Raw genomic sequence first — 18,545 nt, 5'->3', positions numbered from 1 at the left:
GACCACAGCAAAATATCAAGAGTTGCAGGAAATTATCGTTAAAACTGCAACAACAACAAACCAAAAATTCTCAGCTTCATGGATAAATGTGTGGAATTGCAGAAAATTGGGTTAAAAATGCAAACATTTCTCTGCACCAACGAGATGGAGGCCACTAAAATGTTCTCTAAAAATGCAGCCACTCCGACAGGCCGACCGCGCCCCCTGCCCACCACCTAAGCCCCTTATTTATCAAGGAAATCTTGCTGTATTTGATTTAATTTATAAATGAGTTGCTGTCTGATGCTTGCAGTAAGTGGTGTTACCAGCGTGTGGTGACAGGGTGTCAACGGCTCTGAGGGACATCAGCATGACATCATCACAGAATCACAAAATAGGACACAAATTAGCTCGCATGGTAGGGAAACTGTCAAGGTAAAAATAGTTGATTTTTTATTTATTTTTTTTACTGCATTTTGTTCCAACCTTACTTTGCAGTGAAATGTGGACCCATTACAAAACAAATTGTATATTTATGTTGTTGTAAAAAGGACTATAACTTTTTGTCAGGTATGCCAAGTAGCCCCAAGTGACATGTCTGAAGGTTTTTCTGTTGTAAGTTCTCCTCCGTATGCAGCAGAGACTCATGTCAAGCCCACAGTACAATAGTTGCTACCAAAACAAAAATATTGTGTTATTTGAGAGACCGAGGTATTTCACCATGTTGAATAAAATGTGTCGAAACAATTGGAAAGTTCAATTGATCCAAAATCCACATTAATATAAATATAAAATGTTAAAAAATAAAATGTTATACCTTTTTGAAAATTTGAATGAATCTGTTTTCGCTGTTTTGTTTCTCCGGGTTTTACCCATTTTATTTTAGCTTTCCCTCAAAATCACACTTTTTTTTTATAGAAAAACAACATTGGATGTTGTAAGTCCACAACAACGGTTAAACCACATCAGTTTTGAGGTTTGAGAAAAACCTAAGAAATGTGGATTTTTGTAGTTAACCTTTAATTAAACTGCGATCAGAGACCACTGTTTGGTTAGTGACGTTTCTGTTCATGTGATTTCAGAGATCACAGAGTTCAATACATTTAGTTAATTTCCTACTAAATTCACTACATTTTTGAACATTGTTGATTCCATGAAAAACAAGAAAGAAATGTCCTTGTTTTTGAAAGAAAACCATATTTTTTGTCCATTAAAATACCATCAAATTGATCTGAAATACAATGTAGACATTGTTAATGTTGTAAATGACTATTGTAGCTGGAAACAGATGATTTTTAATGAAATATCCACATAGGCGTACAGAGGCCTATTATCAACAACCATCACTCCTGTGTTCCAATGGCACGTTGTGTTAGCTAATCCAAGTTTATCATTTTAAAAGGCTAATTGATCATTAGAAACCCCTTTTGCAATTATGTTAGCACAGCTGAAAACTGTTGTCCTGATTAAAGAAGCAATAAAACTGTCCTTCTTTAGACTAGTTGAGTATCTGGAGCATCAGCATTTGTGGGTTCGATTACAGGCTCAAAAGGCCAGAAACAAAGACCTTTCTTCTGAAACTCATCAGTCTATTCTTGTTCTGAGAAATAAAGGCTATTCCATGCGAGAAATTGCCAAGAAACTGAAAATATTGTACAATGCTGTGTACTACTCCCTTAATGCCGACACAAGGATCAAACTGAGGAACAGACAGATATAGAGAAAGCAATCAATAAAGTGAAGGAGTCCAGGTGAGTCCAATGAAGCGATGATGCGTGTAACGATGGTGACAGGTGTGCGTAACAATGGGCAGTCTGGCGCCTTCGAGCACCAGGGAGAGGGAGCAGGTGCAGGTGTGACAAATTTGTATTGTTCAGAAATTGATTACTCACTTCGTTGGCTGGCCCTCACTTCATATTCATTGCCAAACCCACTGGCTCCAGGTCATCTATAAGACTTTCCTAGGTAAAGCCACGCCTTATCTCAGCTCACTGGTCACCATAGCAGCACCCACTTGTAGCACATGCTCCAGCAGGTATATTTCACAGGTCACCCCCAGTTCTCTGCTGCCAATGACTGGAACGAATTGCAAAAATCACTGTAGCTGGAGACTTATATCTCCATCACTAACTTTAAGTATCAGCTGTCAGAGCAGCTTACCGATCATTGCACCTGTACATAGGCCATCTGTAAATAGCCCACCCAACTACCTCATCCCCATATTTTTGTATAACATTTTTTGTATAACATTTTGTAGGTACTGTACATAGCTCATCCATACGTACAGTACATACTGTATTCTGGACATAGCTCATCCATATAACTACTATTGTACATACTGTATTCTGGACATAACTCATCCATATGTACAGTACATACTGTATTCTGGACATAGCTCATCCATATAACTACTATTGTACATACTGTATTCTGGACATAGCTCATCCATATAACTACTATTGTAGATACTGTATTCTGGACATAGCTCATCCATATAACTACTATTGTACATACCTTTTTCCTACTTAGATATGTTCCACACTGTCTATACACACCACGTATTTATATTCCGGAGCTTGACATTGCTTTCTCCCGTAATTGCTCTTTCTGATATTTCTTCATATTTTTTTTAACTATTAGACATTTCACTGCACCTGCTTTAACATCAGCTAATCTGTAAAAAAAAAAAATCAACTTTGATTTGAAATAATGCAGCAAATGCCCCCCTGGTGTCATCCTGGGCCTGTAAGAAAACTTTTACTAATTCAGCCTTAGTAGGAAAAAAAAAACAGTTTTCAGGTAGATTGTGTTGACAAACACATCAAATATTGAAATCTTCCTAACAAATGTGAAGACGCTGTCACTCCTTTAACACATTGCCTAAATCCACAGGAGAGAATGACTGCCACCTCCGCTCTCTCTCTCTCTCTCTCTCTGCTGTCTCTCTGTTGTCTCGCTCTCAGTTCAATTCAATTCAAAGGGCTTTATTGGCATGGGAAACATATGTTTACATTTGCCAAAGCAAGTGAAATAGATAAATGTCTCTCTCTTTTTCTATCCCTTTCTCCCTCCCTAAAAGTTTCTCACTCTCTATCTTTGTGTATTTGTCTCTCTCTCCCTTTCTCTCCCTTTCTCTTTCTTTCTGTTTCTCTCTTTCTCTCACTGTCTCTCCCTCTTTCACTGTCTCTCCCTCTTTCTCTCTCTCTCTCTCTCCCTCTCTCTCTCTCTCTCTCTCTCTCTCTGTCTCTCTCTGTCTCTTTCTCTCTCTCTCTGTCTCTCTCTCTCTGTCTCTCTCTGTCTCTTTCTCTCTCTCTCTCTCTCTCCCTCTCTCTCTCTCTCTCTCTCTCTCTCTCTCTCTCTCTCTCTCTCTCTCTCTCTCTCTCTCTCTCTCCCTCTCCCTCTCTCTCTCTCTCTCCATCCATCCTCTCTGTCTCTCTCTCTCCATCCATCCTCTCTGTCTCTCTCTCTCTTGCTCTCTACCCCCTCTCTCTCTCTTGCTCTCTACCCCCCCTCTCTCTTGCTCTCTACCCCCCCCCACTATCTCACCTCTTATTAACCTCTTTACTCATTTATTTTTCAAACTCTCAAAGGTCACCATCTCTTTTCATTTCCTATCATTGGAGGCCTATTTGTTTAGTTGAATCACTACCCAGCCCCCTCGAGAACCAGATAGAACCCCTCACAGTGATGTCTCTGTCTAGGATGGCCTCTCTGTCTGGGTTGGCCTCTCTGTCTAGGATGGCCTCTCTGTCTGGGATGGCCTCTCTGTCTAGGATGGCCTCTCTGTCTGGGATGGCCTCTCTGTCTAGGATGGCCTCTCTGTCTAGGATGGCCTCTCTGTCTGGGATGGCCTCTCTGTCTAGGATGGCCTCTCTGTCTAGGATGGCCTCTCTGTCTGGGATGGCCTCTCTGTCTGGGATGGCCCCTCTGTCTGGGATGGCCTCTGTCTGGGATGGCCTCTCTGTCCGGGATGGCCTCTCTGTCTGGGATGGCCTCTCTGTCTGGGAAGGCCTCTCTGTCTAGGATGGCCTCTCTGTCTGGGATGGCCTCTCTGTCTAGGATGGCCTCTCTGTCTAGGATGGCCTCTCTGTCTGGGATGGCCTCTCTGTCTAGGATGGCCTCTCTGTCTAGGATGGCCTCTCTGTCTGGGATGGCCTCTCTGTCTGGGATGGCCCCTCTGTCTGGGATGGCCTCTCTGTCTGGGATGGCCTCTCTGTCTAGGATGGCCTCTCTGTCTGGGATGGCCTCTCTGTCTGGGATGGCCCCTCTGTCTGGGATGGCCTCTGTCTGGGATGGCCTCTCTGTCCGGGATGGCCTCTCTGTCTGGGATGGCCTCTCTGTCTGGGATGACCTCTCTGTCTGGGATGGCCTCCTTAGCATGGAGAGAAAGTATCTGTGTAATAGACGGCTGTGTTAGTATTCTCCTCACACCGACAGACCTGTTAGCTACATCTATTGAGTTACCAGCTGTGAGAGAGAGAGAGAGAGAGAGAGAGAGAGAGAGAGAGCGAGAGAGAGAGAGAGAGAGAGAGAGAGAGAGAGAGAGCGTGTAGGGCAGGAAGAATAACAAACCTTGATTGGAGAGGCTTGTCTGACATTCATTTAAAAGGACGTGTTTAAAACTACAACACAGCAGCTAATTACCACCGTGATAGAACAGAGAAATAGAAAAGTAATTTCAGAAGTCACAAGTGTTTGATGAAAAGTTCAATCGAGACTGTCTTCTGCTGGGGCGTCACTGACGTGCACTGTACACACCTCTCAGGAATTACGAAAACTGAAAACTCAAGTTTTCAAAAAGTTAATTACAGTCATGTTTGAACGTACAGAGAAAACGAAAAGGGACATTTACTAAATAATCTGTGTTAGTAGGACGGCAGGTAGCCTCGTGGTTCGAGTTTTGGGCCACTGACTAAATAGGTTGCTGGTCAAAATACCTGACAAGGTGAAACATCTGTCCATGTGCCCTTGAGCAAGGCACTCAACCCTAATCTGCTCCAGGGACTGTCAAACAACACATTTCAAAAATATATTTTTCTTAGCAATAATTAGCTGGTTGACATTCGTCTTCTATCTTATCTCATTTAGATTTGTCTTTACATTCATATAGAACGGGACATTACCATAATGCCATAACAGAGGTGAGCTGTTTTTGTGATGTTCAACTGATTAATGAGAAGATGCATTTACACTGGTATGCAGAAACCCATTTACACTGGTATGCTACTACAGAAACCCATTTATACTGGTATTCTATTACATAAACCCATTTACACTGGTATGCTACTACAGAAACCCATTTACACTGGTATGCTACTGCAGACACCCATTTACACTGGTATGCTACTGCAGACACCCATTTACACTGGTATGCTACTACAGAAACCCATTTACACTGGTATTCTACTGCAGAAACCCATTTACACTGGTATGCTACTGCAGAAACCCATTTACACTGGTATGCTACTGCAGACACCCATTTACACTGTTATGCAGAAACCCATTTACACTGGTATGCTACTGCAGAAACCCATTTACACTGGTATGCTACTGCAGAAACCCATTTACACTGGTATGCTACTGCAGAAACCCATTTACACTGTTATGCAGAAACCCATTTACACTGGTATGCTACTGCAGAAACCCATTTACACTGTTATGCTACTGCAGAAACCCATTTATACTGGTATTCTATTACATAAACCCATTTACACTGGTATGCTACTGCAGAAACCCATTTATACTGGTATTCTATTACATAAACCCATTTACACTGGTATGCTACTGCAGAAACCCATTTATACTGGTATTCTATTACAGAAACCCATTTACACTGGTATGCTACTGCAGAAACCCATTTACACTGGTATGCTACTGCAGAAACCCATTTACACTGGTATTCTACTGCAGAAACCCATTTACACTGGTATTCTACTGCAGAAACCCATTTACACTGGTATGCTACTACAGAAACCCATTTACACTGGTATGCTACTGCAGAAACCCATTTACACTGGTATGCTACTGCAGAAACCCATTTACACTGTTATGCTACTGCAGAAACCCATTTATACTGGTATTCTATTACATAAACCCATTTACACTGGTATGCTACTGCAGAAACCCATTTATACTGGTATTCTATTACATAAACCCATTTACACTGGTATGCTACTGCAGAAACCCATTTATACTGGTATTCTATTACAGAAACCCATTTACACTGGTATGCTACTGCAGAAACCCATTTACACTGGTATGCTACTGCAGAAACCCATTTACACTGGTATGCTACTGCAGAAACCCATTTACACTGGTATTCTACTGCAGAAACCCATTTACACTGGTATGCTACTGCAGAAACCCATTTACACTGGTATGCTACTGCAGAAACCCATTTACACTGGTATTCTACTACAGAAACCCATTTACACTGGTATGCTACTGCAGAAACCCATTTACACTGGTATGCTACTGCAGAAACCCATTTACACTGGTATTCTACTGCAGAAACCCATTTACACTGGTATGCTACTGCAGACACCCATTTACACTGGTATGCTACTACAGAAACCCATTTACACTGGTATTCTACTGCAGAAACCCATTTACACTGGTATGCTACTGCAGACACCCATTTACACTGGTATGCTACTGCAGACACCCATTTACACTGGTATGCTACTACAGAAACCCATTTACACTGGTATGCTACTACAGAAACCCATTTACACTGGTATGCTACTGCAGAAACCCATTTACACTGGTATTCTACTGCAGAAACCCATTTACACTGGTATGCTACTGCAGACACCCATTTACACTGGTATGCTACTACAGAAACCCATTTACACTGGTATGCTACTACAGAAACCCATTTACACTGGTATGCTACTGCAGACACCCATTTACACTGGTATGCTACTGCAGACACCCATTTACACTGGTATGCTACTACAGAAACCCATTTACACTGGTATGCTACTACAGAAACCCATTTACACTGGTATGCAGAAACCCATTTACACTGTTATGCTACTGCAGAAACCCATTTACACTGGTATGCTACTGCAGAAACCCATTTACACTGGTATGCTACTGCAGAAACCCATTTACACTGGTATGCTACTGCAGAAACCCATTTACACTGGTATGCTACTGCAGAAACCCATTTACACTGGTATTCTACTACATAAACCCATTTACACTGTTATGCTACTGCATAAACCCATTTACACTGGTATGCTACTGCAGAAACCCATTTACACTGGTATTCTACTACAGAAACCCATTTACACTGGTATGCTACTGCAGAAACCCATTTACACTGGTATTCTACTGCAGAAACCCATTTACACTGGTATTCTACTACAGAAACCCATTTACACTGGTATGCTACTGCAGAAACCCATTTACACTGGTATGCTACTGCAGAAACCCATTTACACTGGTATGCTACTGCAGAAACCCATTTACACTGTTATGCAGAAACCCATTTACACTGGTATGCTACTGCAGAAACCCATTTACACTGGTATTCTACTGCAGAAACCCATTTACACTGGTATGCTACTACATAAACCCATTTACACTGGTATGCTACTGCAGAAACCCATTTACACTGGTATGCTACTGCAGAAACCCATTTACACTGGTATTCTACTACAGAAACCCATTTACACTGTTATGCTACTGCATAAATACAAATAAACTCAACACAGTCTAGGCTAGAGTTGAGTGAGTTCAGGCCATGTGCTGCAAGCTAGAACCGACCAGCCTTGAAGATGAATATAATCGGGATGGTAAACTGACTTTCGGATTGGTTAATCTCTAATAAATGATGTTTGTCTGGAAACTATATGATTGAAAAGGTTATATGTGAATTAAAAGTTTAGTGTATAAATATAGTTAATTAAATGACATATGTCTGTCTACATTAACAACCACTACCTCCCCCGATGACCTTTTCCCCAAATTCTCTGATTATTAAAACTGAAAGTATAACATTTTAGCGAAAGATCCAAACTACCCTGACTGTATAATCTCACAGAAGATTGTTTTACATGGTTAGAATTCAGTGATGAATTATCCATATGTGTACCGTGTGTGCTCTTTAACCTCTAATGCTTCATAAGGTGTTTGACCTTTCACCCCTCAGTGCTTCATATGGTGTTTGACCTTTCACCCCCCAGTGCTTCATTAGGTGTTTGACCTTTCACCCCCCAGTGCTTCATTTGGTGTTTGACCTTTCACCCCCCAGTGCTTCATATGGTGTTTGACCTTTCACCCCCCAGTGCTTAATTTGGTGTTTGACCTTTCACTCCCCAGTGCTTCATATGGTGTTTGACCTTTCACCCCCCAGTGCTTCATTTGGTGTTTGACCTTTCACCCCCCAGTGCTTCATATGGTGTTTGACTTTTCACCCCCCCAGTGCTTAATTTGGTGTTTGACCTTTCACTCCCCAGTGCTTCATTAGGTGTTTGACCTTTCACCCCTCAGTGCTTCATATGGTGTTTGACCTTTCACCCCCCAGTGCTTCATTTGGTGTTTGACCTTTCACCCCCCAGTGCTTCATATGGTGTTTGACCTTTCACTCCCCAGTGCTTCATATGGTGTTTGACCTTTCACCCCCCAGTGCTTAATTTGGTGTTTGACCTTTCACTCCCCAGTGCTTCATTTGGTGTTTGACCTTTCACCCCCCAGTGCTTCATTAGGTGTTTGACCTTTCACCCCCCAGTGCTTCATATGGTGTTTGACCTTTCACCCCCCAGTGCTTCATTTGGTGTTTGACCTTTCACCCCCCAGTGCTTCATATGGTGTTTGACCTTTCACTCCCCAGTGCTTCATATGGTGTTTGACCTTTCACCCCCCAGTGCTTAATTTGGTGTTTGACCTTTCACCCCCCAGTGCTTCATTAGGTGTTTGACCTTTCACCCCCAGTGCTTCATATGGTGTTTGACCTTTCACCCCCCAGTGCTTCAAATGGTGTTTGACCTTTCACCTCCCAGTGCTTCATATGGTGTTTGACCTTTCACCCCAAGTTCTTCAAAAGGTGTTTGTAGGGTTGTTAATGAATCTTGTGGTCCTAGTGAGGTCTTGGTGAAGCTCTATACCACACAACAGCCTAATTTACATGGAAACAGGGTTTGGGTCATGTCCCACAAATATTAGAAAGAGACAATTCTGTCCCCCAAAGTGGTGCAGTGGTCTAAGGAACAGCATCTCAGTGCTAGAGGCATCACTACAGACCCTGGTTCGATTCCAGGCTGTATTACAACCGGCCGTGATTGGGAGCCCCATAGGGCGTCTCACAATTGGCCCAGCGTCGTCCGGGTTTGGCCGGGGTAGGCCGTCGTTGTAAATAAGAATTTGTTCTTAACTGACTTGCCTAGTTAAAACAAGGTTAAATAAAAAATAAAAAATATGTCCCTTCCTAGGTTTTATAGAGACCCTGGTTAGAACATTTCTGAAATCAGGAAGGAATAAGGGGAAATCCAGAATCCTAAAACCATGATTTCTGGGGAACTTTGGAAAAGTTTTTAGATTTTTTTTTGCAACCTAATGTTGAAGAGAAACCACAGAGTTCTCTCAGATCCTTCCTTATAAAATAGTAATCCAGTATATCGCTATACTACCTCACTTAGTGCAGCTGGACTGGGAGGAGAGAGGTGTTTAAATATTAACTACTGCTGAAAGGCAGCAGGAGGAACCACAACACGAATTAACTGTCCCCTTAACGAGGGCAGGGGTCAGAGGTCGGAGGGTAGGCTGTGTCAGGACACCTGGGTCACAGACAGACAGGAAGAGGGAATCATAAAGAGAGAGTTTAGGTTCGTAGAAAACATCTTAGGTGTGTGTTGATAAGGGTCATACTACAACAGGGGTTCAACTGGGTTTCTTGGTACGCAAATTAAAACAAATTAGTTGGTTATTTAAAGTCTTACCACATATATTTTACAAATATGCTTTGTTTATTCTAGAATACTGTATTCACGTATCCCCCATTTTTTTCCCCTATCTTACCTCTCTCCCCTTCTTCTCACTTCCCCCATATTCTCACTCCCCTCCTTCTCCCACTCTTACCTCTCTCCCCTCCTTCTCCCACTCCTTCTCCCACTCTTACCTCTATCCCCTCCATTTTACCTCTCTCCCCTCCTTCTCCCACTCGTACCTCTCTCCCCTCCTTCTCCCACTCCTTCTCCCACTCTTACCTCTATCCCCTCCATTTTACCTCTCTCCCCTCCTTCTCCCACTCTTACCTCTATCCCCTCCATCTTACCTCTCTCCCCTCCTTCTCCCACTCGTACCTCTCTCCCCTCCTTCTCCCACTGCACCTCTCTCCCCTCCTTCTCCCACTCCTTCTCCCACTTTTACCTCTATCCCCTCCATTTTACCTCTCTCCCCTCCTTCTCCCACTCTTACCTCTATCCCCTCCATCTTACCTCTCTCCCCTCCTTCTCCCACTCGTACCTCTCTCCCCTCCTTCTCCCACTCGTACCTCTCTCCCCTCCTTCTCCCACTCCTTCTCCCACTTTTACCTCTATCCCCTCCATTTTACCTCTCTCCCTCCTTCTCCCACTCTTACCTCTATCCCCTCCATCTTACTTCTCTTCCCTCCTCCCACATCTTACCTCTCTCGACCTACTCCTACCCCCCCCCCCCCCAAAGTGGGTACCAGGTGGTGGTAGAAGAGGAGAGGCCTCAGAGGGCGAGGAGGGGAGCGGTTGAGATTCTCCGCTGTTACCCTGTCCCCATCCACTTCCAGAACTCCACCGTCCTGAACTCTGGGTACTACTTCACAGCTGAGTTCCCCGCCGTAGGGCTACAGGCTCCTCAACCCTTCACTGTGGGAGACAACAAGACCTACGGTGGGTACTGGAACGCCCCCCTACTGCCCCAGAAGAGCTACAGCATCTACTACCAGGCGGTCAGCACGGCTAACGGGGTGGGTAACTCAACCAGGGATATTAAGGTGTGCGTGTTAATGGTTGTTTTAGTGGTAATATGGTAATGGATACTGGAACGCCCCCCTACTGCCCCAGAAGAGCTACAGCATCTACTTCCAGGCGGTCAGCACGGCTAACGGGGTGGGTAACTCAACCAGGGATATTAAGGTGTGTGTGTTAATGGTTGTTTTAGTGGTAATATGGTAATGGATACTGGAACGCCCCCCTACTGCCCCAGAAGAGCTACAGCAAATACTACCAGGCTGTGAGCACAGCTAACGGGGTGGGTAACTCAACCAGGGATATTAAGGTGTGCGTGTTAATGGTTGTTTTAGTGGTAATATGGTAATGGGTACTGGAACGCCCCCCTACTGCCCCAGAAGAGCTACAGCATCTACTACCAGGCGGTCAGCACGGCTAACGGGGTGGGTAACTCAACCAGGGATATTAAGGTGTGCGTGTTAATGGTTGTTTTAGTGGTAATGGATACTGGAACGCCCCCCTACTGCCCCAGAAGAGCTACAGCATCTACTACCAGGCTGTGAGCACAGCTAACGGGGTGGGTAACTCAACCAGGGATATTAAGGTGTGCGTGTTAATGGTTGTTTTAGTGGTAATATGGTAATGGGTACTGGAACGCCCCCTACTGCCCCAGAAGAGCTACAGCATCTACTACCAGGCGGTCAGCACGGCTAACGGGTGGGTAACTCAACCAGGGATATTAAGGTGTGCGTGTTAATGGTTGTTTTAGTGGTAATATGGTAATGGGTACTGGAACGCCCCCCTACTGCCCCAGAAGAGCTACAGCATCTACTACCAGGCGGTCAGCACGGCTAACGGGGTGGGTAACTCAACCAGGGATATTAAGGTGTGCGTGTTAATGGTTGTTTTAGTGGTAATATGGTAATGGGTACTGGAACGCCCCCTACTGCCCCAGAAGAGCTACAGCATCTACTACCAGGCGGTCAGCACGGCTAACGGGGTGGGTAACTCAACCAGGGATATTAAGGTGTGTGTGTTAATGGTTGTTTTAGTGGTAATATGGTAATGGATACTGGAACGCCCCCTACTGCCCCAGAAGAGCTACAGCATCTACTACCAGGCGGTCAGCACGGCTAACGGGGTGGGTAACTCAACCAGGGATATTAAGGTGTGCGTGTTAATGGTTGTTTTAGTGGTAATATGGTAATGGGTACTGGAACGCCCCCTACTGCCCCAGAAGAGCTACAGCATCTACTACCAGGCGGTCAGCACGGCTAACGGGGTGGGTAACTCAACCAGGGATATTAAGGTGTGCGTGTTAATGGTTGTTTTAGTGGTAATATGGTAATGGATACTGGAACGCCCCCTACTGCCCCAGAAGAGCTACAGCATCTACTACCAGGTGGTCAGCACGGCTAACGGGGTGGGTAACTCAACCAGGGATATTAAGGTGTGCGTGTTAATGGTTGTTTTAGTGGTAATATGGTAATGGCTACTGGAACGCCCCCCTACTGCCCCAGAAGAGCTACAGCATCTACTACCAGGCGGTCAGCACGGCTAACGGGGTGGGTAACTCAACCAGGGATATTAAGGTGTGCGTGTTAATGGTTGTTTTAGTGGTAATATGGTAATGGATACTGGAACGCCCCCCTACTGCCCCAGAAGAGCTACAGCATCTACTACCAGGCGGTCAGCACGGCTAACGGGGTGGGTAACTCAACCAGGGATATTAAGGTGTGCGTGTTAATGGTTGTTTTAGTGGTAATATGGTAATGGCTACTGGAACGCCCCCTACTGCCCCAGAAGAGCTACAGCATCTACTACCAGGCGGTCAGCACGGCTAACGGGGGTGGGTAACTCAACCAGGGATATTAAGGTGTGCGTGTTAATGGTTGTTTTAGTGGTAATATGGTAATGGATACTGGAACGCCCCCTACTGCCCCAGAAGAGCTACAGCATCTACTACCAGGCGGTCAGCACGACTAACGGGGTGGGTAACTCAACCAGGGATATTAAGGTGTGCGTGTTAATGGTTGTTTTAGTGGTAATATGGTAATGGATACTGGAACGCCCCCTACTGCCCCAGAAGAGCTACAGCATCTACTACCAGGCGGTCAGCACGGCTAACGGGGTGGGTAACTCAACCAGGGATATTAAGGTGTGCGTGTTAATGGTTGTTTTAGTGGTAATATGGTAATGGGTACTGGAACGCCCCCTACTGCCCCAGAAGAGCTACAGCATCTACTACCAGGCGGTCAGCACGGCTAACGGGGTGGGTAACTCAACCAGGGATATTAAGGTGTGCGTGTTAATGGTTGTTTTAGTGGTAATATGGTAATGGACACTGGAACGCCCCCTACTGCCCCAGAAGAGCTATAGCATCTACTACCAGGCTGTGAGCACGGCTAACGGGGTGGGTAACTCAACCAGGGATATTAAGGTGTGCGTGTTAATGGTTGTTTTAGTGGTAATATGGTAATGGATACTGGAACGCCCCCTACTGCCCCAGAAGAGCTACAGCATCTACTACCAGGCTGTCAGCACGGCTAACGGGGTGGGTAACTCAACCAGGGATATTAAGGTGTGCGTGTTAATGGTTGTTTTAGTGGTAATATGGTAATGGATACTGGAACGCCCCCTACTGCCCCAGAAGAGCTACAGCATCTACTACCAGGCGGTCAGCACGGCTAACGGGGTGGGTAACTCAACCAGGGATATTAAGGTGTGCGTGTTAATGGTTGTTTTAGTGGTAATATGGTAATGGATACTGGAACGCCCCCTACTGCCCCAGAAGAGCTACAGCATCTACTACCAGGCGGTCAGCACGACTAACGGGGTGGGTAACTCAACCAGGGATATTAAGGTGTGCGTGTTAATGGTTGTTTTAGTGGTAATATGGTAATGGATACTGGGGTGGGTAACTCAACCAGGGATAACGCCCCCTACTGCCCCAGAAGAGCTACAGCATCTACTACCAGGCGGTCAGCACGGCTAACGGGGTGGGTAACTCAACCAGGGATATTAAGGTGTGTGTGTTAATGGTTGTTTTAGTGGTAATATGGTAATGGGTACTGGAACGCCCCCCTACTGCCCCAGAAGAGCTACAGCATCTACTACCAGGCGGTCAGCACGGCTAACGGGGTGGGTAACTCAACCAGGGATATTAAGGTGTGCGTGTTAATGGTTGTTTTAGTGGTAATATGGTAATGGACACTGGAACGCCCCCTACTGCCCCAGAAGAGCTACAGCATCTACTACCAGGCGGTCAGCACGGCTAACGGGGTGGGTAACTCAACCAGGGATATTAAGGTGTGCGTGTTAATGGTTGTTTTAGTGGTAATATGGTAATGGATACTGGAACGCCCCCTACTGCCCCAGAAGAGCTACAGCATCTACTACCAGGCGGTCAGCACGGCTAACGGGTGGGTAACTCAACCAGGGATATTAAGGTGTGCGTGTTAATGGTTGTTTTAGTGGTAATATGGTAATGGATACTGGAACGCCCCCTACTGCCCCAGAAGAGCTACAGCATCTACTACCAGGCGGTCAGCACGGCTAACGGGGTGGGTAACTCAACCAGGGATATTAAGGTGTGCGTGTTAATGGTTGTTTTAGTGGTAATATGGTAATGGACACTGGAACGCCCCCCTACTGCCCCAGAAGAGCTATAGCATCTACTACCAGGCGGTCAGCACGGCTAACGGGGTGGGTAACTCAACCAGGGATATTAAGGTGTGCGTGTTAATGGTTGTTTTAGTGGTAATATGGTAATGGATACTGGAACGCCCCCCTACTGCCCCAGAAGAGCTACAGCATCTACTACCAGGCTGTGAGCACGGCTAACGGGGTGGGTAACTCAACCAGGGATATTAAGGTGTGCGTGTTAATGGTTGTTTTAGTGGTAATATGGTAATGGATACTGGAACGCCCCCCTACTGCCCCAGAAGAGCTACAGCATCTACTACCAGGCGGTCAGCACGGCTAACGGGGTGGGTAACTCAACCAGGGATATTAAGGTGTGCGTGTTAATGGTTGTTTTAGTGGTAATATGGTAATGGATACTGGAACGCCCCCCTACTGCCCCAGAAGAGCTACAGCATCTACTACCAGGCTGTGAGCACGGCTAACGGGGTGGGTAACTCAACCAGGGATATTAAGGTGTGCGTGTTAATGGTTGTTTTAGTGGTAATATGGTAATGGGTACTGGAACGCCCCCCTACTGCCCCAGAAGAGCTATAGCATCTACTACCAGGCGGTCAGCACGGCTAACGGGGTGGGTAACTCAACCAGGGATATTAAGGTGTGCGTGTTAATGGTTGTTTTAGTGGTAATATGGTAATGGATACTGGAACGCCCCCTACTGCCCCAGAAGAGCTACAGCATCTACTACCAGGCGGTCAGCACGGCTAACGGGGTGGGTAACTCAACCAGGGATATTAAGGTGTGCGTGTTAATGGTTGTTTTAGTGGTAATATGGTAATGGACACTGGAACGCCCCCTACTGCCCCAGAAGAGCTATAGCATCTACTACCAGGCGGTCAGCACGGCTAACGGGGTGGGTAACTCAACCAGGGATATTAAGGTGTGCGTGTTAATGGTTGTTTTAGTGGTAATATGGTAATGGATACTGGAACGCCCCCTACTGCCCCAGAAGAGCTACAGCATCTACTACCAGGCTGTGAGCACGGCTAACGGGGTGGGTAACTCAACCAGGGATATTAAGGTGTGCGTGTTAATGGTTGTTTTAGTGGTAATATGGTAATGGGTACTGGAACGCCCCCTACTGCCCCAGAAGAGCTATAGCATCTACTACCAGGCGGTCAGCACGGCTAACGGGGTGGGTAACTCAACCAGGGATATTAAGGTGTGCGTGTTAATGGTTGTTTTAGTGGTAATATGGTAATGGATACTGGAACGCCCCCTACTGCCCCAGAAGAGCTACAGCATCTACTACCAGGCGGTCAGCACGGCTAACGGGGTGGGTAACTCAACCAGGGATATTAAGGTGTGCGTGTTAATGGTTGTTTTAGTGGTAATATGGTAATGGACACTGGAACGCCCCCTACTGCCCCAGAAGAGCTATAGCATCTACTACCAGGCGGTCAGCACGGCTAACGGGGTGGGTAACTCAACCAGGGATATTAAGGTGTGCGTGTTAATGGTTGTTTTAGTGGTAATATGGTAATGGATACTGGAACGCCCCCTACTGCCCCAGAAGAGCTACAGCATCTACTACCAGGCTGTGAGCACGGCTAACGGGGTGGGTAACTCAACCAGGGATATTAAGGTGTGCGTGTTAATGGTTGTTTTAGTGGTAATATGGTAATGGGTACTGGAACGCCCCCCTACTGCCCCAGAAGAGCTACAGCATCTACTACCAGGCGGTCAGCACGGCTAACGGGGTGGGTAACTCAACCAGGGATATTAAGGTGTGCGTGTTAATGGTTGTTTTAGTGGTAATATGGTAATGGATACTGGAACGCCCCCCTACTGCCCCAGAAGAGCTACAGCATCTACTACCAGGCGGTCAGCACGGCTAACGGGGTGGGTAACTCAACCAGGGATATTAAGGTGTGCGTGTTAATGGTTGTTTTAGTGGTAATATGGTAATGGGTACTGGAACGCCCCCCTACTGCCCCAGAAGAGCTATAGCATCTACTACCAGGCGGTCAGCACGGCTAACGGGGTGGGTAACTCAACCAGGGATATTAAGGTGTGCGTGTTAATGGTTGTTTTAGTGGTAATATGGTAATGGCTACTGGAACGCCCCCCTACTGCCCCAGAAGAGCTACAGCATCTACTACCAGGCGGTCAGCACGGCTAACGGGGTGGGTAACTCAACCAGGGATATTAAGGTGTGCGTGTTAATGGTTGTTTTAGTGGTAATATGGTAATGGCTACTGGAACGCCCCCCTACTGCCCCAGAAGAGCTACAGCAAATACTACCAGGCTGTGAGCACGGCTAACGGGGTGGGTAACTCAACCAGGGATATTAAGGTGTGCGTGTTAATGGTTGTTTTAGTGGTAATATGGTAATGGATACTGGAACGCCCCCCTACTGCCCCAGAAGAGCTACAGCATCTACTACCAGGCGGTCAGCACGGCTAACGGGGTGGGTAACTCAACCAGGGATATTAAGGTGTGCGTGTTAATGGTTGTTTTAGTGGTAATATGGTAATGGGTACTGGAACGCCCCCCTACTGCCCCAGAAGAGCTACAGCAAATACTACCAGGCTGTGAGCACAGCTAATGTGGTTGGGACCAGTGGTAGCATCCACTCACTCACTCACAAAAATGCAGTTGAAGTCAGAAGTTTACATACACCTTAGCCAAATACATTTAAACTACATTTTTCACAATTTCTGACATTTAATCCTAGTAACAATTCCCTGTTTTTGGTCAGTTAGGATCACCACTTTATTTAAAGAATGTGAAAGAATGTGAAATGTCAGAATAATAGTAGAGAGAATAATTTATTTCAACTTTTATTTATTTCACCACATTCCCAGTTGGTCAGAAGCTTGTATACACTCAATTAGTAGGTAGCATTGCCTTTAAATTGTTGGGTCTAACGTTTCGGGTAGGATTGAGGTCAGGGATTTGTGATGGCCACTCCAATACCTTGACTTTGTTGTCCTTAAGCCATTTTGCCACAACTTATATTATGCTTGGGGTCATTGTCCATTTGGAAGACCCATTTGCAAGCATCCTTCAACTTCCTGACTGATGTCTTGAGATGTTGTTTCAATATATCCACATAATTTCCCCCCTCATGATGCCATCTATTTTGTGAAGTGCACCAGTCCCTCCAGCAGCAAAGCACCCCCACAACATGATGCTGCCACCCCCACAACATGATGCTGCCACCCCCACAACATGATACTGCCACCCCCATGCTTCACGGTTGGGATGGTGTTCTTCAGCTTGCACGTGTCCCCCTTTTTCCTCCAAACATAACGATTGTCATTATGGCCAAACAGTTATATTTTTGTTTCATCAGACCAGAGGACATTTCTCCAAAAAGTACGATCTTTGTCCCCATGTGCAGTTGCAAACCGTAGTCTGTCTTTTTTATGGTGGTTTTGGAGCAGTGGCTTCTTCCTTGCTGAGAGGCCCTTCAGGTTGTGTCGATATAGGACTCTTTTTACTGTGGATATAGGACTCTTTTTACTGTGGATATAGGACTCATTTTACTGTGGATATAGGACTCGTTTTACTGTGGGTATAGGACTTGTTTTACTGTGGATATAGATACTTTAGTACCTGTTTCCTCCAGCATCTTCACAAGGTCCTTTGCTGTTGTTCTGGGATTGATTTGCACTTTTTGCACCAAAGTTCATCTGTTGGAGACAGAACGCATCTCCTTCCTGAGCGGTATGACGGCTACGTGGTCCCATGGTTTTTATACTTGCGTACTATTGTTTGAGCAGATGAATGTAGTGCCTTCAGGTGTTTGGATATTGCTTCCAATGATAAACCAGACTTGTGGAGGTATACCATTTTTTTCTGAGGTCTTGGCTGATTTCTTTTGATTTTCCCATGATGTCAAGCAAAGAGGCACTAAGTTTGAAGGTAGGCCTTGAAATACATCCACAGGTACACCACCAATTGACTTAAATGATGTCAATTAACCTATCA

At 45.5% G+C, this 18,545-nt stretch overlaps 1 protein-coding gene across 1 annotated transcript in view; it reads left to right on the top strand.

Annotated features, from left to right (window-relative positions):
• Nucleotides 1–18,545, top strand: part of LOC135558338 (receptor-type tyrosine-protein phosphatase mu-like) — a 588,334-nt gene that overhangs the window by 330,525 nt on the left and 239,264 nt on the right. Inside the window, exon 13 of the mRNA XM_064992077.1 lies at nucleotides 10,648–10,924. Within this exon, the coding sequence (XP_064848149.1) occupies nucleotides 10,648–10,924 (277 nt within the window). The remainder of the gene's footprint in view (nucleotides 1–10,647; nucleotides 10,925–18,545) is intronic.

The sequence above is a fragment of the Oncorhynchus masou genome, chromosome 17, assembly GCF_036934945.1.
Source record: "Oncorhynchus masou masou isolate Uvic2021 chromosome 17, UVic_Omas_1.1, whole genome shotgun sequence".
Classification (NCBI taxonomy): Eukaryota; Metazoa; Chordata; class Actinopteri; order Salmoniformes; family Salmonidae; genus Oncorhynchus; species Oncorhynchus masou.
This window is presented reverse-complemented; position numbering and strand designations above follow the sequence as displayed.